At 42.4% G+C, this 23,850-nt stretch overlaps 1 protein-coding gene across 10 annotated transcripts in view; it reads left to right on the top strand.

Annotated features, from left to right (window-relative positions):
• LOC311251461 (phosphatidylinositol-binding clathrin assembly protein) overlaps positions 1–20,841 on the top strand; it is an 86,349-nt gene extending 65,508 nt beyond the window's left edge. For 4 of the 10 annotated variants that reach the window (XM_084343891.1, XM_084343887.1, XM_084343892.1 and 1 more), the window contains 7 exons: positions 5,627–5,770; positions 5,910–5,940; positions 6,294–6,441; positions 8,073–8,096; positions 12,698–12,754; positions 13,786–13,914; positions 14,817–20,841. In XM_084343891.1, the coding sequence (XP_084200017.1) occupies positions 5,627–5,770; positions 5,910–5,940; positions 6,294–6,441; positions 8,073–8,096; positions 12,698–12,754; positions 13,786–13,914; positions 14,817–14,831 (548 nt within the window). In that variant the 3' untranslated portion in view covers positions 14,832–20,841. The remainder of the gene's footprint in view (positions 1–5,626; positions 5,771–5,909; positions 5,941–6,293; positions 6,442–8,072; positions 8,097–12,697; positions 12,755–13,785; positions 13,915–14,816) is intronic. The other 6 variants (XM_084343889.1, XM_084343886.1, XM_084343884.1 and 3 more) reach the window with 4 other exon arrangements.
• The last annotated feature ends 3,009 nt before the right edge of the window (positions 20,842–23,850 follow it).

Here is a 23,850-nt window from a genome sequence, read left to right as displayed (position 1 = left end):
CACAGTCCTTCATCATGATGAACGTGGGCACTGTGGGTTTATTTTGAGATTCGGTCCCACACACACCCTTCACGCTGTTGTGTGTATTAATCCTCTGCTGAAAGTAGTACCAACAGATTCACTGTTCACTCCTGTTTCAGTAAAGGTCAGTCTCTTCGTCTGAATTTGCAGCACGTCTATAAATAAATTCGACCTCACGTTGTTTCTGGCTCCGAAACTTTTATCCGTCACTATTTTTTTGCGTGTCGTCCCTACGTAGACGACCAACCGCTGTTCAGGTCAGGATTAACTGATCCACGGGTCGTCGTAAGAGGACCACAAAGTCATCTTCACTGCTTGAGGCATCCTTTTTTTGTGTCGTATTGTGAAGTTTTGCAACAAACAGAATCAGTAACGCATCGGACTTTAAAAAGGGCCTTAACTTTGGCAGTGAACTGGCGCCGAGCTCTTTTTAGAAAATGATCCAGCCTTTGTGGGCTCGGTGATGAGTGCCAGTCTCAAGTTTTGAGAGACGTGCTGCTGGATTCTTGGTTTTCTGTTTTTGATTTATCCTTCAGATTTCAGTGGAAATCTTTTTGAAAGAGTGACGTCACTGTGTCCCAGATCCAAGACCTGATCTATGAGATGTCAGAAAATGTTGAAAAACATCGATCAGAGCCCGAGATGACATCGTCGGATGTCTTGTTTCTTCCACAACCCAAAGAAATTCAGTTTACTGTCGTAGAGGAACAGAAAATAGTCACTTTACAGAAGCTGGAATCAGAGAATCTGTCTCTCAAAGAATGACACCGTTTAATAAATGATAATCAATCGATTGATTGTTGCGGCTCCACCAGATTGACCTGTTGTCCTGTGTGAACACAGTCGTAGATATAAGACTTCTCAGCGTGTCGTTCAAACTGGTTGTGCGGCTCGATCACTATCCTACGTCTGGAGAAAAGGTCTATTTTCAGATCCTCCGAGGTGTTTCTCCTCGCATGAATTCTTTATCATTGACATCATTAGGAGAATTAGTTGGACTTGTGCAGCTGCAGCGTTGCCTCATCAAACATTTGACGGGATAAAGCCGTTTTAGTTTGTCTTTCTGTGGAAGGAGTGCAGATCCTGTTTGGCTGCCGATTTCTGGCTCGCTCTAATCTTGTTTAACCCCGTCGATCTCCTCGGAAGTAACAGTTGGAGGCTCGTGGCTCCATTGTGCCGCCCGGTTTCTGGCTTTACTTCCTTCTATTAATAGTGTCTGTGTGGAAGCTGCCACTACGACTAGCAAATACACCATCTGGGCAACTGGCAGCGTCTCACTAAAATCCCCCCGTGTGTGTGTCTGTGTGTGAGGCTACTGTACGACTGTGTTTCTGTCCGTGTGTGTTCATGCGTCGTCTACGTTCGTCCACATGTGTCCTTACATTTGTCGTCGTCTGTCATTTCCATCCCATCTGTCTGCTTCTGCTCGTCTGTTTTGTTTGTTGTCGTTCACACCGTTCCCACCGTCCTCCTCCTCCTCCTCCTCCTCCTCCTCCTCCTCCTCGTCCTCCTCCCTCCATTTATTTCATCTCTCCCTCTGTATTTGCCTCATCGTCTCCCCATCACACTTCACAAGGCAAGAATCACCCAGGCAACTCCTTTCCATCTGCTCTCCTCCTCTTTAAAATTCAAAGTCCTTTCTCCTTCCTCTGTCTCCTGTAGTCTCTGTTCTTTTATCTGGTTTCATTGTCCTGTTTTAACTCCTGTCTTACTGTACTTGTGCTTTGATGTGCAGAGATTGGGAGTTTATTTACGCCTCTTTGGGATTTGAGCAAATATTAATGTCTTACCTCACCTGTTTCAGACGTTTTTTAAATCAGATTTTTTACGGATTTGCCAATTTCATTACTTTAATGGGTCGTGATGTTCAACCTTCCTTCTCTGTTATATGAAAGTAAAACTCAGAAAGGGTCACAGAAGTTATCAGAGAGCTCATCATGTTTTAATACAACTATATTACTCCCCTGTCAGTCAGGCACACTGTTGTAATAAGCACCTGAGTCACCTTTACCTCAGAGGAATCTTTACTTAAATCAAAACATCAAGAGCAATGTGATAAATGTAGCACTCATTAATCATCTCTACTCAGGAGTCTGACTTGCTGAATGAGATCTACTAGCTTTAGCTTCAGTCTGTTAGCCCGTTATGATATAAATGTAGCCATCAATTAATCTCAAGACCCCTTTTACATTAAAGTTAGTCAGCTGGAAACATTATAAAGTCAGCTGGAGATAGCCTAGCTTACATTTTGTCGACTAGCTAGCTGCAGCTTTTAGAGTAAATTTTGAGTAAATCTCTTTTGGTTTCGACTCATGTGGCTAACGTTAGCTTAAACAGTAGAGTTTTCTGCTTCAACGTAGCATTATGAAGTGAATGTTGATCGCACAATTTAATGTATATTAAACAACCGTGGTGCCAACAACAACACCACTTGGGAACGCTAGAGGGGGAAAAGCTTTAAATAAGCTAGCTAGCTACAGGTCACACAATCAGTAATCACCAGCTAGAAAGGACAAACATGCTTCTGTCTACCATTGTATGAATTCATAGTTATGTCACCAAACTTTTCAACCGACTCTTGGGACCGCCGTTAGCTTTAATACCAAGCTAGCTAAACCAGGAATGGGAAGCCGGCTTTTGTTTACCTCCAGGACGTGTTGTACTATCCTCTCCCTTGGTATATTTCCCATCCCACCGCTGCTTCTCGCTCACAGGTGCCAAATATTGTGCACAATTGAAGCTCTTTCTGTAAAAAGAAAAACATCTCATCATATCTGGAAAACTTACGCCTGAATGACAAGGAGCCATTACGTCAACCCAACAGATGAAGCCATCAGTGTTACCGTGTCTGAAAAGGGCTTTAGATAATCCAACCTATTCACATATCTGACACATTTAGTAGTAAGTAGCAGATTTCTCCCGCCTAGTTTTTTTGGGAATTAAAACCCTTGACATGGATTTACTTCCTCCATTCCCTTTGATCTTAAACTCTATTGACTGTCAAATCCTCTGCTGAAACACCTAAGCTAACGCTGATAGCATTATCCACCCCGTTCAATACGGCGCTCCTCCTCCTCCCCTGTTCTCCTCGTCTTCCTCTCTCAGCCCTGTGGTGTGATTTACTGAGAGGCCTCGTGTCCTTTTCTTTTTTTTCTTCTTCTTCCTTTTAATCTCAACCGCTCCTCTGTTGCTCACTCGGTTCAATTTAATTCATCGGGCTTTACACTGACACGGTGGTTTAAGACACACACACAAAAAAAAGAAACACACACACGTCGCCGAAGTGTTTCATCACACGCTGACAACAATAATTGAAAATGCCGACAATGGGAGAGAAATTGGAGAATTAAAGAGATTGTGGTTAAAACTAGGTTTCTGTGTCCATCTTTAACTTTCTGTCTCCAAATGCTTCTCCTCCTCCTCCTCCCTCTCTTTTTTCTCTCTCGTCTGCTAAGCTAGCAGGAAAAGTGTTTTCTGAATCTCTTGTGTCAGCACCGCTGTCAGACCTACACACTGCTTCCTAACTAAATATTATTCCTCCCTCTTTTTTTCCCACCATCAGCTGCCTCACTTCCTCCTCCTCCTCCTCCTCCTCCTCCTCCTGTGTATTGCAGGAGCGTTGTACCTTTACAGCAGTCGTCTTCAATTCACATCTTGTTTTGTATCTTTTCCTTGCACCGATCTTCACTACCTGTCGCAAGATATTGATGTTTTAACCACGAAAGGTTGCTCGATAATGATAATGCAAGGAGCAGGAGCTGAAAATCTGAAGTTTTGCATCCATTTTTTGCATTTGCGGTCCTTTATTTTGCTCATCTTTCCACCCACATGTAAACACGTCCAGCACAGTAACACTGAGCCATTAGCTGAATGAGTGCTGACACGGGACGTTGTTAACACAGGCTCTCGCACACCAACACAGGAAATTACTCTGTCATTCGCACCTTACCGGCAATGAACAACCCCGATCGGCTTCCACCCCTCATACACAAACACGCACACATGTTTAAAAAACTAATCACCGTTGGTGTCAGAGTGTGTACATGACAGCTACGCACAGATAAATCAATCATCTGGAACAAGTGCTGCGAGCTACTGAGTCAGGGATTATAGGCTCGCTGCTGATAGAATGAGGCTGCTGCATGACAGTTTGGAAAAAATGGGAGTCTGCGTCGAGTAGATCTGCTTTAAACAGGAATCTCTGTATGTGAAGGTAAAGGCTAGAGAAATAAGTTCAATTAACAGAACATCTAGCGATGAGATTGAGGTTCACATTTAGGATGTACAGCTCAGCGATACTCTCAGATCAAACCCGACGAGCTCGGCTTCATTAGAGCGGTCGAATCTTGAACGGACGTTTTTTTGAATAGTTTTGAATATTAGGGCTGAAAGCAGAGTCGGAGCTCGTTAGATTCAGTTGCTCATTGTTTATTCAGATTTTTTGTGCAGCTTCAGTTCGATTAGCTCGCTGACTGCTCTCACTGTGGCTGCACGTGTCAAGCTAGCTGCTGTCATAACGCTCACATGCAGATTACGGTTGCAAATTTTACAGTCGAAGCTCTTTGTGATTATCCAAAGAGCGGTTCCTTGGTTTCAAACAGAAGTACACAAAAGCAGGCTTCTCATTTATAGCTGCCATTGATTTACCCAGCTAAAATGACAATGTGTAGCTAGCTAACAGTTTAACATTAGCTATCTTAACGTTTAAGATCGAATTTTGGCTTTTTGTAATCTCAAACTTCCCCAAAATCATCCAGTTAGCTATTGTAATGCTCCTAGAAAGTATTGCTTAGTTTCTTCTGTAGCCAGTAAGCTAGGTAGCATTGAGCTAGCCTTCTTTGGAAATCAGTTGCTTCTCTTCTTAAACTTCCTCATGTGTGAGTTTCCCTCATTGTTTATTCAGATTTTTGTGGCTACGGTTCGATTAGTTAACTGACTGCTCTTAGTGTTGCTACACCTGTCAAGCTAGCTCTTTTCATACAGCACATACGCAGTTAATGGATGCAGATTAACTACTCAAAACTCATTGTAACTTTTTGAACAGTGGTCTCTTGCTTTCAAACAGAAGTACACAAAAGCGAACCTTCTCATTTCTAGTTGCCGATTATTGTTTCACCCAGCTAAAGTGACAACATGTAGCTGGCTAGCGATTTAAGCTAACAATAGCCCCATGAAGTCCGTTAAAAAAAGCCTTTTTAGACTTTTAGGTCAAACCAATGAGTGCGGTTAACACAACTCTGTTACATTTCTAAGGAAGCTGAACGTCTAAACTTGCTTTAGGAATTATACTAGCTTCTTAGCTAGTTAGCACTTAGCTAGCTTACATTAAAACAGCCAACAGTTAAACGCGTTCCTCACAATTTGACTGTTTTTGGCTTTTGGAAAGGCTAAAGATGTTTACTGACTGTGTTTTTTGTTTGTTATTTGTCTTCATGCTCCTCAGCTCATATTTCATCTGACATACGCATGTACTTCATTGCTTTCCTCTCTGTTTGTGCATCTGTGTGGTGAACTAACCCCCTCCATGTTCATTTCTGACTCTATGAAGTCGCCGGCAGCCTTTTCACTCACTTTATTCACACGTATAACTTTATATCTCCGGCAGGTTTCGATGCTCTAGGTGACCTGTTGAAGCCTACGATTCCCACGCACACTGCACCACCTCCTCCACCTCCTCAGATGGCCATCCATCCCGGAGGAAAGCTGCTAGCCAACGACCTCGACTCCTCTCTGGCCAACCTCGTGGGCAGTGAGTGTCCAGATAACGTGGCCCAAAGTGGAAAACAAACACTTCACTAGACGCATAACTTTACTTAACTGGTTTAACACTTTAAATGCCTCTGTTTGAACTTTGCTCACTCACTTCCTGTGTTTGTATCCCTCCTCAGATCTGCAGTTCGGTGGGACACCAGCCAAGAAGTAAGTATCTTGAGATGTGACGCTACCTTTTCCTTGAATATGCGCTCCACTGCTGCTCGTCAGCCAACATTTAACTTTTAAAAAAATCATATTTATCATGGAGAATCCAGTTGCTTTTACCGCTCGGGGTTTGTGACAAAGTGCCTCTTGTAAAGCGTTAAAGCAAGATTCATATTTCTGCCGCACTCGCAATATAGTCGGTCTTTAAAATTCACGATGCGCCTCACAGGGACCATAAAAAAACATAAAAGACAGTAAAAGGAGAAAATGTAACTGCAGTTTCTTTTCTTGTTGTTTGAGAAAAATGCAAAAAGAAAGAAAGAGCCTGACTGTGTTCTTGTTTCGGTCATCTGTTCGTCCATCTTCAGGCCAGAGATGCACTGGAGCCAGCCCGGAGAGAAGAAGCTGACGGGAGGCCAGAACTGGCAGAATAAGACCATGTCGACCACACAGTGGGGCCCGGCGCCGATGGCCCCGCAGCCCATGCCTGTACAACATGTGGTGAGGAGACAGGAACACGCACATCGGGGCAGAACGGGGCCCGTGTGGTGATGTGCAACCTACGAATTTACCCTAAAAGGATCCTGAGATTCCTGACAGAGAAGTCTTAAAGGATGATTCTGTTTTTTTAACAACTTGGATCTTGTTTTGGTCGTAAAGGTCACGTTTCTATCAGGAATAATAACAAAGATTTAACCACAGTGTTCGCTGAAATCTAAAAAGAAGTTTGGCAGGTCGAGAAACACGATCGGAGAGGTTTTAAACAGATTAACGGGTGATTCAAACTTATTTAGGAGAGAAAATAATGGTTAGCTGTCCAGTTATTTCAGTTAATTCTAGGTTTTATTAAACGAGGATGCAAACACTGAAAGAGTTCCTATCTTCAGGGTTTACTTCCTGCTGCTGCGGCCGCAGAACGAGTGATTTTTAAATCAGATTTCTCAGCTTGAGGAAAGTTTTACAAATAGAAAACCTCAATGAATCAAAAACGAATTATAGAAAGAGTGTTTCTCGTCCATCCAGCCTACAGTGACGAGGTAATGATTGTCAAAACTACCAAAACAAGAACAAATAAGTTGTAATTAACCAGAATTATCCTTAATGAGGATCCATCAAAGTGTCTGTAAGTCCTGGAAACTCAAACATGTTTCCCAAAATGTCGAACTCATCCTTTAACGGTGAAAAATCAGACCTGCTCCTTTTCTTTTCTCCACGTTTCTGCCAGTTTCAGACGTAGAATTATCTAAATATTTAATCTGGATGTTGAGAAGCAGATTTAAATTTACAGACACTTTGTTAATAATCTGAAGCTGCTGCAGGACGAAGCTGTTCGTCCGTCTGCATGTGGACGTTGTACTTTCTTGTGTATAGATGCTGTTTGTGTGTGTGTGTGTGTGTGTTGACTTGCTGCAGTATAAAGCTGCCTGTGTGTGGTTGTGTGTGGTTGTGTGTGGTTGTGTGTGGTTGTGTGTGCGTGCTGATCTTGGCAGCTCCCGATTGTCCTCCTGATCTCCGGACAGCAATTTCTGGCTGACGAGGACAAAACTGTCACTAACCCTCCGCTTCCTCTCTTTCTCTCCCTCTCTCCCCCCAAATCTTTCTTCTCTCTCTGCCTCTCCTGTTGGTCCTCGTCCTCCTTTATTTTCTCTCTCCCCCCCCCCTTCACCGCTCGCTGTCATCCCGTCTCATCTCTCACTTCCTGTCCCTGCTCGTCCTCTTCGTGCGTTTCTTTTTCTTTCTGCACCGTCATCCCCTCGTCTTCCTTCCCCTCATCGCTCGTGTTTTCTTTTATCGCGTCTCTTGTTTTGCGTTGTCATCTGCTCGTCCTGTTTTTCGCCCCGCGGTGCCTTTGACATCTGCCCGACCCCTCGTTCCTTTCTTTTTTTTTTTTATTATTTACGTTTGCTCGTTGCTGTTCGTCCTCCATCTGCCTACGTCGTGGTTCTTTCTCTTTATTTACCATCGCACTTTCTTTATCCTGTCTTCTCGTCCACCTGTACCGTACCTTTTCTTTTGCTCCCCTCTTTCATCATCGACTCCCCGTCACGTCCTCACTTCCTCTCTGTCTCCTGTCTCTTTCTGTCCCTCTTTGTCCGTCTTCTGTCTCTTTTCCTCGTTGCGTCCTGATGCAGAATGGAATGTTCTATACTAGTTATGTAAGTACTTCATATCCCTGTTCAGTAAAACAAGTCTCACCCAGCTGCTCAATGACTTCTGTAATGTGCTGCTCAACCTTCCTCTTCTTCTTCTTCTGTCACTTCTTTCTTGCTTGTTTTAACCTCCTCACCTCTGAGATCTGATCTGTACTAGTTACAGTGACTGTCTGATACCGAGAGGTCGACTCGTTTCTACCAGAACTGCTGATTTTTCTGTATAAATGATTTAATTTTGATGTACAATCTTAACTAAGCAAAAGTAGAACAAAAGACAAAAGAAAGATGACGTACAACACATATCTCAACCTCAGTCAACCTCAGCATTTCATATCTGATCGACACAAATTGAAAATATGTTAAATATAAATACTTCTACATCATATATAACTCGGTTACCATTCCTAAAGTAATTGATCTTAATAACAAGTACTGTCTGTGGGATAGAGCTGCGACAATTGGTCAATTAAAACCATTTAGATGATCGATTAATCGTTAAAATCAGTGCTTGCACGCCAGAATCACTGGGCGTCGACAGGACCCTCATGGTGCGTTCAAGTGCACCCGATAATCTCAGTACTCTACACTCGAGTGGCCACAGAGGTTGATCAAACAGGACAGTTTTCTGTTTTTTTGTCTTGGTTGAGCTTCGCAGCTACATCTGTTTTTACTTTCTTGTTCTCTCGCTTCACCGCTTTTAATACTCAGATGAAGAAATCATAACTAAATCCCTTTATTTTCTACAAAGGAGGCAGATGTTAAAAATATTCTATTAAAGAAACATTACATGAGTCACGTCAGATAGATTTCCATCGGCTCCCACGATCCCACGCTACTCGTGTCTTTTGTTTTGATTGATGGAGCGTCAGCAGCAGAAAATGACATACATTTAGTTTTTGAGGAAATTACTGAGCCTTTTTACAAAACGACAACATTTTAAAGACAAACATCTGTCGGAGTCCCACAGACGTGTTATGGAGGTCAGAAGGTTTCGAGAGACAGACCGACACATTGTTGGGTTTGGGTTTTTTATATGTATGGGTTTAGAAAACAATATGAAAAATGTAGAACCTCACCAGCTTCATCCAATAAAACCATGTGCCGACGGACTAAACGGAAAAAAAGGGATCCTGTCGGCATTATTCAGGCTCCGTGTCGAACCCAAACGAACTAACACCGAACCATCTAATGTTGGAGACGTGTTATTGACTATCAGAAACAGAAATTGCCTCTGGAGATTAATTCAGTGGCAGAATAAAAAAAAAAGAAGTATTGGTTTTCTCAGCAGAAACAAACTAAAATGTCTCTCCCCTCCTGTTTGGTTCAAGAGTAAAGTCCCTGTACTGTGTGGTCAGCAGTGGTCAGCAGTGGACTGCATCCTGCCTTCAACGTACAGGAAACAAATAAAGCTTAGAGAGGGAAATATTAACAGAGCAGAGTCGTGTCTCCTGACCTCCGTAAGACGTAAGTCATGTGGCGGTGATGTATAAGACATCACAGGTAGCGGAGCAGCGAGTAAGTAGGCCGCCATGCATCATGCATGAGAAGTAAAATCTGAGATTCCCACCAGAAGGCTGCGACGGTCTGCGCTCGCTTGATACCTTGAAATGCCAGAAAAAGACTAAAAACATTATTTAAGCGTCGCTTAAACCGTGCGGGTCGTTTGGAGGTCAGTCTGAAAGCTTTAGAAACGAGAGAGGAGAAGTGAAAAGTGAGAGGGAGGCGCCTCCGAGACGACAAACAGAAAAGAGGGATTGAAACAACAGGAGGCCGACAGATACAGACAAACAGATGAATGTAAAGCGTGACGCGCTGAAGGCCGACAGCCGGGCTGACGGACAGATGGGCGTAGACGCTGATGGAGAAGGTGTAGCGGTGCGTAAACGGCGTCTCACCTGCTCTGTTGTTCGCTCGCACGTCTTCCCGTCACGCTTTAAAGAAATAAAGCGATGCCCGCCGTCAGACGGACCAGTCAGACTCAGACAGATGGTTTGTAACGACAGCGTGCTTCATGTGCAGATGACGGTAAAATCAGTTAAATATTTCATAATATAATAATGGTTTCAAGTACTGGAGCCACTAGTGTATTACTAATTGAGCAATAAACGTATCTGACAGATGAATCAAGTCTTTTGGCTTGAATTGGACTCTTTCTTTCCTCCGTGGCTGCGGGCCAACTCTTCTGCTGCTGGAGGAGATCAGATTGATCAACGGTTATGATCAACTTTCACAGGTCGGCTCAGTGGAGACATGAATTAAGAGCCTGATAAATCACATTGATTAACTCCTGAGATAAGTTCACCGGTTCACCTGACCCGACCAGAAACCCTCCTGCTTCGGATCTGCTGGCGGAGAAAATGACTTCCTGTCATCACTTAAAGTCCCCGTGATGCTTCAGTGTTACAGAGTTTTACTGTTTCTTCAAGTTCAACGTTCAAAATCTCACACAGCAACACAAAATCTGGGTCAAGTAAGGTAGTGCAGTGCTCATTAATCAGGATTATACAAGTAATATTGAGGAAAAATCTCTTTTTGTGTCATTTATTGAATATATTGTGTGTAACGTCTGGAGTCTGAGGGTTTCAAAGTCAGCTAAAACTGTCAGAAACTTAATAATTTGGTCAAATATGAACACAGACATGATACTTACACTGGTGTGATGCCCTCCTGGTGCCCCATATTCAAAAAAAGGTGCGAAGGTGCCCTCTTGGGAAGTAAAACATGATAAAGTGTCATCCAGGGTGGACAAAGTGTGGTGTAAACTATAAATATGTCACGACTTTGTCCACGCTGGTGCCCTTTTTATTTTTCATCCCGAGTCCGCCACTGTGATACACATATTTATAGACATTTGGTGTCATTAAAGCAAATAACACTTCAGAACTTGCCTTAGGTTTCTTGAGTTTAAAGCTTTCTTCAGTACTAAAGTAATCTGTTGATAGTTGTCTCTACATCCATGGCTACACTGCACAAAGGAACTGCTGATAGATAATTCGGCATACTTTTATGTAAACAAATATAAGATAAATAAAAAATAGAGCTTGTGTTGTAGCCTACAGCTGGACTGCTCTTCGGTGCTTCAGTTTGCCTTCTGTCTGTTTATATATAACACACTAAACACTAGAGACATTAATCGTGGAAAATAGTAATTTGCAGTAGTATGTAAAATATAAAAACAAAAGAAAATGTTAGTTTGCATATTTAAAAAAGAGCTAAAATAATGTAAGACTCGACCTTATGGCCCAATGAGCATAACAGGCTGTTTGTTTAAAGCATTGATTAAGGCGTCATCGCATAAGTAGCAATTAAAGAATAACGCTAGTGTTTTATTTTCCACATAAAAAGCCTGAACCCACTTTTGTATCTCCCTGATTAATGTAATCCATCATTTGACGTAAGACTGCAAAGGTGATATATGATTTCACGCAGCTAATGACTGCGTTTAATGGAAATATTGCACGTTTCACTGCAGCTGGAGAAACTTTTAATACCTCTGCAATGATTGAGTCTCTATAAAGTCATGCTAAGAAGAAAAAAAAAGCCTCAGTTGTCTCATTTACAATGATGGATTAGGTCTGTGAAGGCAGCAGCAGCGTGTTCCTGCGAGCTGTCTTTAATGGCTTTTTAAAAACAGTGGGAGCTCGCTGACTTCCGGGTGAGCAGGTTGACCTGCAGCAGAGCGAACAGTCGTAACTCGCGACTGCAGCAGCAGACACTGTACAATTATATGAGATAGGGGAGGAAACTCACACCGGCATTATCCCGTCACATCTGCAAACGCTCGCAGGTTATTCCCAAATCCCACTGAGAAATCCAGCTTCTTATTTGTTATATATGAGAGAAGTTGTCAGCGAGTCTGCGCCTGCGATATGTAACTCAACTACAAACTGTGAAATTGCCGCAGGCGATGGATAACTCATCCAACATCTGTGAATATTAACACTGGTGTATGTGTTATAGACTGCCTGCTGTCGTGTGCAAGGCACCCCCGAGCTGCATCTCCACGTCTCATCTCGTAAACTGATTTTCCTCCGGGACATCCGCTGATACCGTACCGTAATGTGCCGCGGACACTCGCTCCCATAAATTACCGACATGTCGAGCAGAAATCAGCCGCTTTTGTCGAGGGGTGCGCGTGGGTTGCTACAAATTGCCCGTCACGTCGAGTTTGAGGCCCGTTCAGCCATAGTGGATTTGATTTGTGAAGTGAGGAGGGCAGGGCCAAACGCTGTCCTACCGAGCCACCCCTTTTAAAGCCGTGGTAATGATTGCTCCCAGTGGGACTCCTCTAAGTACCTCTGCTGCACGCTGTGTTGTCGCGCTCCTAATGTGCACACACTTTATCAGCATTAAACGTGTTCTCCTCACACATACATAAGACTGTGTGTATTTATTTTACCGTGTTCAGAGTCGGACGTGTCCGATAGAGACAGATGAGGCGCTTGTCAGAGCTAAAGGCGCTAAATCTGTATAAATGTTCTGGTTTTCTTTACACTGCGAGCAATGAAATGTTTGACCCGGGTGTGTTTTCTGTCATGTTGGCAGCCATGTCTGCTTTTTCCACCTGCTTCAAGCTGATTCCTGTTTCCTTTTTTCTCTTCTAGGCTCCAGCTCCCATGGCTTTTCCCATGACCACACCGCAAGTGCCTGTGTATGGAATGGTAAGTGTGGAAAAACATGCTGCTCATGAACCTTCAGTCATTATGTTTGATCTGATATCAACATATTGGTGTCGATGCTTGAATATCAGATTATAGCTGCTCCAGGACAATTATAGAAACTGACCTGTCCAGTGTCAAAGCATTGTGAGACAAAAACTGGAGGCTCTAGTTCCCTAAACCTAACCAGGTATTTTAGCTCCCTAAACGTTGTTAGTCTATTTTAACCCTACTTTTTTTTTCCCTAAACCTAACAAAATAATTTAGTTCCCTAAACCTAAGCAGGTATTTTAGTTCCCTAAACCTAAGCAGGTATCTTAGTTCCCTAAGCCTAACCAGGTATCTTAGTTCCCTAAGCCTAACCAGGTGTTTTAGTTCCCTAAGCCTAACCAGGTATTTTAGTTCCCTAAACCTGATCAAGTAATTTAGTTCCCTAAACCTAACCAGGTATTTTAGTTCCTTAATCCTAACAAGTATTATAGTTCCCTAAACCCTACCAAGTATTTTAGTTCCCTAAACCTTAAAAACGTGACACTAACCCTGGTCCGTTGAGTGAGAGGGAGAGAAAACGGTGAACAAAGTGATCGTACGTCTTCTGACCGACAGTCTGATGTTCAGTTTCTCGCTCGTGGTTCTGTTCAGTTCGATAAATGATTCACAGGATTAGTTTGTTTTCTACATAGTTTGTGTGTTTTTTCCCTCAATTTGTTTCAATTTATCAGCTTCTGGTTTGAGCTCTAATGCAGAATGTAGCGGACTGATTTCATCTTCCTGCTCCTATTTTCTTTGTCTTCTCTCTATTTACTTATTTCTTCCCACTTTATTTGCTTTCTACTTCTTTTTCATCCTTGTTCCTTCTCTGTGTTGTGTTGTTTTGTTTTGTTTGTTTCTGACTGTTTATGCCTTTTGCTGCTTTTTGCATCATTGTTTTCTCACTTTTTCTTTCCTCTGTTTTGCTGTCTGACTTGTTTTCACTCTTGTAATGTTTCTGTGTCTTCTCTTCCTTCTTTCTTTTTGTTTCTCTGTTTGTCCAGGTCCCTCCTCAGATGGGTCAGATGGGCGGGGTACCAGTGATGGCTCCTCAGCCAATGATGTACAACCAGCCTGTTCTCAGACCCACCAACCCCTTCGCCCCCATGCCCGGAGCCCAGGTCAGCTATCCGGTATTTGTGCATTCATACGCACTAAACGACACCTTTGTACCGATGAATTATATTGAGTTGAAAATGTATTTGTCATATGTTTCTGAGTAAGGTGTTTCTGAATCAATTTTGTACAACTAGCACTTAGTCCGTTAGCTCGCTACTAACATAAAATGAGAATTACCATTAACGTGCTAACAGAAATTAGCATCGCAAGCATTATTTCTATTAATTTCCTTCCTTCCTTCTAACCTTTGTTGGCTTGTGATCCCTGAAAACAAACATCTCTGCCTGTGTAGACCGTCATCATGAGTTGCATGTCTATGAGTGCTGAACACTTCCACATCTTTCTTGCCCAAGTCCAAAAACCTGCAGCTGGAACATTTAAAAGTGTTTGGGTGCAAAAATCCCATTTAGACTTTCCATTTTATTGCACTAGAACAAAGGCTTCAAGGCCCAGTTGGCTCTCACCGGATCAGTACACACCTCACAGCTACAGCTTGACTGAAAACAATGTCAATAGTGCGCTTATACATTATGAATTATGTAGGGCATCTCAAAAGCAACAATACATGGAAAAAATGTCAAGGAAATTGAGTCGATAAATACCAAATCATCAAAGGAATGAAATAAGAAGGACCAGGTCAACCCTGTTTCACTTTTTTGGGAGCCTGAGGGGGCAAATTATTCAGTAATTCACAAGAGAAGAAGCAAAGATTAGAGGTTTGTCTGAAAAAAGGACGTATATAGTGTTTTGTTTAGCTAAAAGTTGTTTTTCTGATTTCCTATCCTGTTTGAATGTATGTAAATTCCTTGTTAGTATCCAAACACAGTGTCAAAGTAATTTCCAATCGGTAGAATGATCAAAACAAACAATCATTTCCATTCTTCTTCTTCTTCCTTCTTTGTTTTTGTCTATTCAGATGCAGTTTATGTAATCCAGTCGGGGGGGAAGCAGAGTGCCAAAAGCGACAAACAAACAGCAGAAGAAAACACACGAGAGGAACGATCAGATGGACGGAGGAATGATTTGATCAAACGACTGAGAGACAGACAGACGACAAGATAAACCGACCGACACCAAAAAACAAGATGGAAGGAAGGAGGGAGGAGGAGAAGACGACCGAGCAGAGGATGGAGGGATGGAGGGATGTGGTGGGGAGGAGGTCGTCCTGGCTGATCGTTGTCTGAAACAACTTCTTGCGTGTGTGTTTGTGTGTGTGTGTAGCTTCTTTCTGTTTAAATGTCTAATTCGTGGTTTAAATCCTGTCGATGGAGCAACGATTCAGGAGAGGGGATAAGCAGAAAGATGTGAAGATAAGATGGAGGAGAGAAGAAAAGAGGGGATTGGGGAAATCCTACCTCTAGTTTTGTGAGAGTCTCTGCTGCAGAATTAGCTTTATTTCATACTGGTGCTATTTTGTCCTCTCTGGGTTACCGTCCGCCTGCAACGGCAACTTGGGAGCTCTCTGGCGGGGACAAGTGTTTGTTTGGTGTGAGAGAAAGTAGAAAAACGTGTGTTTGTGTGCGCGCAGCAGTTGTTTCAGACAATACTTTCGCAACCGACCTCCTCTCCATCCCCGTCGTTCGCTGTCTGCGTCCACCACCGTCCAATCAGCGAGAGATTTCGAGGCCAATCTTCTCAAGTCCCATAATTTCCCGCTCTGTTGGGATATCTTTGTATTTTTCGATCTGTTTTCTTCTGCAGCCTCGCCTGAATGTTATCGGGGCTTGTACAGTGATTTGTTGACCATTTGTTAATAGTAGTTGAGCGTTTGTTGTTATGGGTTTTGAGCTTAAGTCTTTGTTACTCATACTGCATTGTTTTCTTCTCCTAAAGCTGCAGATACACACAGAGAAACGAGGGTTAGCGGTGCTAATGCTAGCATGCTACAAAGTCATCTGAAGTATATGTGAACCAAAATTTTGCATCTTTTTCTTACGCACCAGAAATTGCAAGGGTAGCTGGTGAACTAACGGCTAACACTCTACCTACATTAGCCAGGAACATGCTAGTGCTAGTCAGTCACAGTTGCTCTCTGAGGTCCTTTTTATTTTCCGTTTTGTCATTTTATTCTCATGATTGTACATAATTTTGTTTCATAAAGATTTATTAAAAAGAGGGTTTAAAAGCTCTCTCAGCTAGCTAGTATATTAGCTTGCTAGTATAACTAGCTTGATTGAAAAACAAGACAGTAAGATCACACAGTTTATTAAAAACGACATATTTGGTCGACAAATCCATCCTGGAGCAGTTTTACTCCTGAGAATAAATTAATATTATTAAATAAATAAAATTGGATGGTGCGTCACAGCCAAGGCTACGCTAGCGTCCTCCATTTTGGACTCGCTGTTCCCCCCAAAACTTGAACACTGTCAACTGTGTCTTTGTCCATATTTTGGACAGACAGTCAGCAAAATTCTCTTAAAAATGACTCCTCGCAGTGCTAGCTGGTAAATTATTGTAGCTGGCAAGCTAACCGCTAGGAACATGCTAGTTATCTAACTGTCGGTTAGCAAGTTCATTAGCTTGGTTGCTAACGGGACAGTAAGTCCGTACAGTTTATTCAAAAGACATATTTTGGTCTACAAATACATCCTCTCTTGTGGGGCAGTTTGACTCCAGATGACTTACTTTTGGTCAACGTAAACAATTTGTATGTCAAAGTTTACAAAAATTGAAATTAAACCGTTTAAATGCTGGTGTGACCATTCAGACATCATGGATACATGTTTTTCTTGAGATTCTGGCAGCCACAATAGGGTAAAATGGAAGAAATAATTATTTTTTGTTATGCTAAAGAGTGTTCATTAGCATAATTAGCCTGCTAGCTGCCTGTTAGCGCCTGGTTGACCTGTGTGTATCTGTTCCTCTTGTCTTCATCAGCTCACCAACCAGATTCAGATGTCAAAGGTTTCTAAAATAAGAGCTTCTTCATTAGGTACTCCCTGTTAGCAGATCCACATAATGTGCCAATGATTGATGACAGCAGCACTGAGCGAGTGATAAAACGTTACTGAATCGAGTTGAATTCACTTTAAATTGCACTGAATCAAAGTGAGTGGCTTTAAGTGCGACTCCCGTCTGCACCGAGAGCCAAGCGACGCTGAACGTTTGGCATCACCCTCGCTCCGTGGTTCCAGGAAAAAAACTCGGGGGGGATCAAATTTGACTCGTGTAAGAGGTCACGGCCATTTCCTCAGCCAAAGCATCCGTCACTATGAGTTCGACTGTTGGTATATGTGTGTTCACGTGTGTGTGCTTACACATTTGTGTGTTTGTTTTTCCATTGAGGGCTATTTCTGAGGGTCAAATAGTGTCAAATTTTTCGAGCCAAATTTGAGCCAGCGAGTTTGACACGAAAATGTGCTTTGTTTTTTTTGTTTTTGTAAAAAAAAAATGGAAAAAAAATCAAGTTTTGTTGCAAAATGCACATGCGAAGATTTTGCACTGAAGTGACTATCCTGCCGTAGTGGAGCTGTGGAACAAGAGTCGAGAAAGAGATTCGAAGTTTGTAGAAATCTTTTGGGGGTTTTACAATAAGATGTTTGTCTAATCTACCAGCCACTGTGGCAGGTAACTAAAGTTATTTTTCTGCCATTCTGACGATGAACTTGAATCTTTTTGTAGTCCCATCCCCCCACCCACACCCACCCCCCAACCCGGTCCCAGTCCAGTGTCTACATCCCAGCCATCAGTGATAGTCCAGTCATCACGCTCATCATCCAACATCTCTTGAATCTCGCTTCAAGTCTCTCAGCTCTGTCTAGTTGGTCTATCTCTAGAATGCTTTTTTAGCCTGCTTCGTCACTGTTCGGTATGTGTAGATATGTAAAAGAATAATAGTAGTACTAACTAGTTTCTGTCTAGATCGTCTGCTCCCACCCATCACTGTCGCTGTTGGATAGATATTGCTCTAAGACGCTTCTTGTCGCAGTCTTGTGTTAGCTTAGCCTCTCGTCATAGTAGCCCTCCTGCAGTAGGTTTCCCACCTCGTCCTCACCTCTGCCAGTGTCTAGTAACTATAGCTCTATTATCTCTCTTGGTGTCTCTGTCTTTTAGCTGTAGACGAAACCTTTCGGAGGCTCTCTCCGGCTCAGGCTTTGTGGTTCGCTTTTTTCCTAGCTTCGAGCGCACTCTTTCTTCTCGATGTTCGCATCGCTCCACTGTCTGGTAGATAAGGTCCGCGTCATATTTTAATTTCCTGGCCATCTCCGCCTCTTGTTATGATGTCAGCAGGCTACAAACGGGTCTCCGATTTGGACTGTTGGACCTAGGATCAGATGCTTTGATGGAAGTCGAGTACAGTTTGTAGTCCAGCCAGGTTTTTCGAAATGAGCTTTAGCGTTGCTCAGTTAGCCACTTTGACAGTCAAGCAGCTGTTGTTCAGGGGTACTTGTACATGTTGTCCCGTAGGAAAAAGAGTGGCAGGTAGCAAGGGAATCCATTTATCACTGTTTCAAGTGCTGATATTAAGGAAACGTGTGGGTTATCTTTTGGTTTTTGTGTCCAACCAATACTTCTACAAGGATTTTTTAATGGATGTCATGATGTCTAAAACTGTTGCCAACATGACACCGGTATCACTGCAGGTTGTCCAACACTGAGAACATTCAATCAATGTTCAACGATGCTTTTGGTTTCCGAACTCAAAGTTTTAGGAGTTCAGAAACCCAAGGTGTCAGTAGTTGACGAGTTGGGAACGAGACTCAAAAACCAACACTTTTACAGATTGGACCTTTAACCCCATAGATTAAATCTTGTGACTCAAAGTCTAAACCTTTGTGTGAGCACCATCCACCCTGCTGTGATGCTGTGTTGATCTAAACATGGACTCTGGATCTTCTCCAATCCTTAAAAATCCGCCTCTCCAGGCTGTAAAACACAGGTAACTTTTTACATTTTGAATCCCAACTTGGACACTCATGAAACTATTTTCTTAATGTCTGCTGCTCTGGCACCGAAATGATTTCTAATTATGGTTCTGTATTTTTCTGGGACAGCTGTCTCACCGTCTTTTAATCCGGGATGATGAATCGGCACTTGAGAAAAGAGAAGCCGTCGTGGCGCCGATCCAGAACCACATCGTCGTCGTCCTGGATCTTAAAAAACACAATAAATCACATCAGGTTGAACTGTAGATCTGATCTCTCCTGATGTTTGTAATTGGCTCTTCAGAATACAAAACGTGTTGGCGTCGGTATGAAGGACAGATGAATCAGTGCCAGTTGGTTTTTGATCGTTGTTGCCAACTTACGAATTCAAACAGCATGAGAGCCGTTTGAATACCTTTTTTACAGTGAGCTTACTTCTCTCAAGTTTCTTTTGTTCCTCTCGGTCAGTTATCTGGTTCAGCTTTGTAAAACTTTCTCTGCATGGAAACCAGTTGAGGTTTTTCTTGTCCGTGTGTCTCAAGTGGTTTGAAAATGGTCAGATTTCGAGTTGAGGAGACTCCTACGTAAATGTTACTGGCTCGCCTCCTCGCCGGTAACGATCACAAGCTTTATCATGTTGGTGATTCTGTTCGTTTTTGGGTGTTTATCCAGGGAGGGGTTCGACCAGAGCATGCAGGCGCTTTTTGAAATTGAGCCGGGACTTTTTCCAGGACAACCACTGTCTTTTTTTTTCTTATTATTTCTTTAAAAATGTTGGCTATCGAGTTGGGATCAGATCTTTTTAAAAGCTGCTACCACACCTCTCTGCATTGTTGTAGCATGAATCTCGTCGGGGAAGGAAAACACGGATAAACCTTGATGTCATTTTCAAAACGTCTGTTCTCTGCTAAGGCCAAGTGTTTCAAACAAATCCGGAGAGCAGACTCTTCCCTCTCCTCTTTCTGCGGGGGTTGGGTCGGTCAGCGAGTGCATGGTTGTATCGTTGTTTGTTGTTTTTTCCGAAAAAGCATGACAGTGATGGTGATGATGAAGATAAATTCTCTCCTCTTGTTGTCCCCGTTTTGTTGAAAAACCGTCTTGTCAGGCGCCCCGGACACGTCGAAGGGCGGGGATGGATCACGCGTCCTTGACCGATCATTTGCCGTCCGCGACAGCAGGACTGAATCCCGACGGGCGTTCGTACTTGTCGAGGCCACTGTAGCAAAAACGGAGCGCCAAACTTTTTTTCTTTTCGTTTGCGTTACCTCTCCCAAAGATGTCACGTTTGTTAACTCGCAGCAGAGATGTTCCCCGCCATCTGCGGGTCCGCCGGTTCCCTGAAATTTAAAAAAACCCCACAAAATGAAAGGAAGAGAGGCTGTTTAACGGATAAATCTCCTCATTTTCGTCAGTGAGTCGGTGTGTTGAATCAAAGATCTCTCGTGCACGTTCTGTTTTTTCTACATCTGTGTTTTTTGGTAAACGAAACCCTCGGATTGCTGCCTCACTATTCTGTATATAGAGAAACACACACACACACATTCACACTCACACACGACACAGAGCTTAAAAAAACGACATACTCTCATAACCTGCGACTGCATTATTTTGCATTTACTCTTTATTTTTCTGAACATGAAAGATATTAGCGTTACTTCAGCAGTATATAGGTATGAATTACTCCTCAGCGGGGACGGGCTTAACAGACAGACGATTGCAGATTTCGAGGGCTGCAGACCTCCCTGTACATCAGGATCAGCCATGAATTCTCAATGATGCCAAATGTTTTTTGAGCAGAGTACACCTTTATATCTGTCTCTCTCTCTCTTTCTCTTCTCTGTCTCCTCCTCCCCTCCCCCACCCCCCCCATCTCTTTGTACATTTTTTTCTATTTATTTAAAGCAGAAATATATGGATTGTATCAAGCATGGAAAGGCAAAAACAAACGTTACAGTCGACAAAAAAAAAAAAAATCACAGGCTTTTATTTTACAGCAGTATATTTGTTTATTCTAGGGATCTGTTTTCTCTCTCTTTTTTTGGAAGAAATAAAAAGTCATTTTCCATTCCTAAACCTTTGTCTGCTTTTTTTCTTTTTGTTTTTTTTAAAACAGTCTCTCAAACTCAAACATAAAGGGGGTTGAAAGAAAAGTCTATAAAGCTTTAAAATGTATGTCAAAGTCTCGGATGATAAAAATTCAAGGCCTCGAAATGTCAAATAGTGAATCTTCTGACTTTTAATTGCGGCGCCGGAGGGCTTGGGAATGTGTTTTTTCTTAATTCAGCCTCTTGGTGAGATCTCAACCCATGTTTAAACCGATCCAATATGTGTTTCACCATTTTTAAATTTTACAAGGACTTCGTCTTGAATTCACCGTGATTGACGCGCTCTGCAATTATTGTTCATCCTGGAAAAATGTATTGATTTAACACATGAACCAGTCGTCTTCTGTCGCTTGAGAGCACGTTGACGGTACTTTTTGAAGGAGCGGAGTTGTTGCAAATGCTTTTTTCCCGCTAAACTCGGCTCTGAAATCAATGAATTTAGTCACAAAACAAACTTTATTTTCTGAAAGAAGGAAGATTCAATACAAAACTAAAAAGATGTGCATTGTTTCCAGATACCCCGCTGCAACCTGCTCACAATAACTCACATAAAAGTAGTTTATTACAGTAACAGTAATGTATAAAATGTGCAATAATAACGCTTTTAAGTGAGAGTGAGAGTTAAGAGTCCAACATAATTGCGACTCATGATATTATCCCGATGATCCTGGCACTACAACATACTGGAATCACTTTCCCTCTTACGTTTAGTTAGGAAACAAATGTTTTCACTGCATCGCAGACGGGACACAAAGAATCTTAAATAGGTGATAAATAATAAATAGTGGCCTCGTGTCCTTGTCGGAGTCGAGCATCTGTAGGATTTACACAAATCCAAATTGTTTTTGTGGAGGATACAATGTTTGCAAACTCGACCTTCGTTGTATGGTTGCAGGAAAATACGGTTTGGGTTCGGATCATTACTACATCGTTACAAATGTACGTTACTAAATCTGATTATTGTCGAACATGGATAACGTTCTGAAACGGTTTGGTTTGGTTAGATTAAGGCAACTGAAAGAGGCCTTCATCATGACAGTGTGTCTGCTTTTAAATACATTTACATATTATCAACTAAATAAAATAATTTACAAAAAGCAAACAAACACTGATACTGGCAGATATAATATCCAAAGTGTTGTTCGGGCCCTGGTATGTGGTTAAAGCAGCTTTTAAAAAGCGACAAGATTCCTGTTTTCCTAACCTGGACCTCCTCCTGAGAGAGCAGCTGTTATACTGAAGGTTTTTTAAAGTCCGACAGGAGCGATAATGAGAGAAACTAAATGATGTAACTAATTGTGTTTTAAAAAAGCTGCTCTATAAGTTGCTTGTTGAAGTTTTGTACCGGTCCTATCCCTCATCCTGGGGAGCACCGATACAAATTACCATGCAGCGACTGCAGGTGGTTGAACCATAAATTATTCACTCGAGACAAAACACCGCTGTTTGTCAAACACACCGCGGTCTGAGTCATATATTTCTTTCCAAGGACCATCTAGTCAAAAAGCCCTGAAATTCGACCAAATGCATCAGCAGTGGCGTCAGTGAGAGCCTCTGGATGTGATGGAAGAACAAATGTACACAAACAGCTTCATTATTCAGAGCTCGGTGGGAGTCGGGAGGTGGGAGCCTGCTTTTTAATCCTCCACCGTGGGAGAGCAGCAGTTGTTGTAGCAACAACAACAAAAAAAAAGGGCTGGTAGACACGTTGTAGATCAACATGTCACAACTGGCCAAGATATACGGGAATATAGACCGTATACAGGTTTATATACAAACACAACAACAGCAGCTACACAATGGAAATGAAAGATAATTGTATGTTTTGGTTTGGTGAAGTTTTCCCATCGTTAAAGAGGATATGTATGTGGTGGCACCGGTACGCAGGAAGTCTGATGCATTTATTCACCAGAGGGCACTGTATCATGTTTTCTCTACTAGAAGGGCACCCTAGAGGGCACCGTATCATGTTTTCTCCACTAGAAAGGCCTCCTAGAGGGCACCGTATCATGTTTTCTCTACTAGAAAGGCACCCTAGAGGGCACTTTATCATGTTTTCTCCACTTGAAAGGCACCCTAGAGGGCACTGTATCATGTTTTCTCTACTAGAAGGGCACCCTAGAGGGCAATTTATAATGTTTTTTCCACTAGAAAGGTCTCCTAGAGGGCACTGTATCATGTTTTCTCTACTAGAAGGGCACCCTAGAGGGCACCGTATCATGTTTTCTCCACTAGAAAGGCACCCTAGAGGGCACGGTATCATGTTTTCTCCACTAGAAAGGTCTCCTAGAGGGCAATTTATCATGTTTTCTCTACTAGAAGGGCACCCTAGAGGGCACTGTATCATGTTTTCTCCACTAGAAAGGCACCCTAGAGGGCACTGTATCATGTTTTCTCTACTAGAAGGGCACCCTAGAGGGCAATTTATCATGTTTTCTCCACTAGAAAGGCACCCTAGAGGGCACTGTATCATGTTTTCTCCACTAGAAAGGCACCCTAGAGGGCAATTTATAATGTTTTCTCCACTAGAAAGGTCTCCTAGAGGGCACTGTATCATGTTTTCTCTACTAGAAGGGCACCCTAGAGGGCACTGTATCATGTTTTCTCCTCTAGAAAGGCCTCCTAGAGGGCACTGTATCATGTTTTCTCCACTAGACAAACACCCTATAGGGCCTCAGTTTTGACACAAATGATGATACATTTTTGTTGTAATTTCTCATTTTGTTGAATTGGACATCATTTTCACCAATATGCTGCTACAGCCCAGTTCACAGTGATCATACTTAATTGAAGATTTAAACAGATATTGTGAATTTGAGAAATTAAGGGGAAATAAACACAATTAAATCTCAATTTATTTTCATCTATTTGTGTGTAGAAAGTCTGAAACAATAAGAGTAAAGGCAGTCAGCAGCACATCAATGGCCATAGTTTTAGACTGAGAAGTTAGATTTTTAACAGGTATAGCAACACAGAC

The sequence above is a fragment of the Pagrus pagrus genome, assembly GCF_965226575.1.
Source record: "Pagrus pagrus genome assembly, chromosome: 22".
Classification (NCBI taxonomy): Eukaryota; Metazoa; Chordata; class Actinopteri; order Spariformes; family Sparidae; genus Pagrus; species Pagrus pagrus.
The sequence above is the reverse complement of the archived record's forward strand: the minus strand, read 5'-3'. Positions and strand labels throughout refer to the sequence as shown.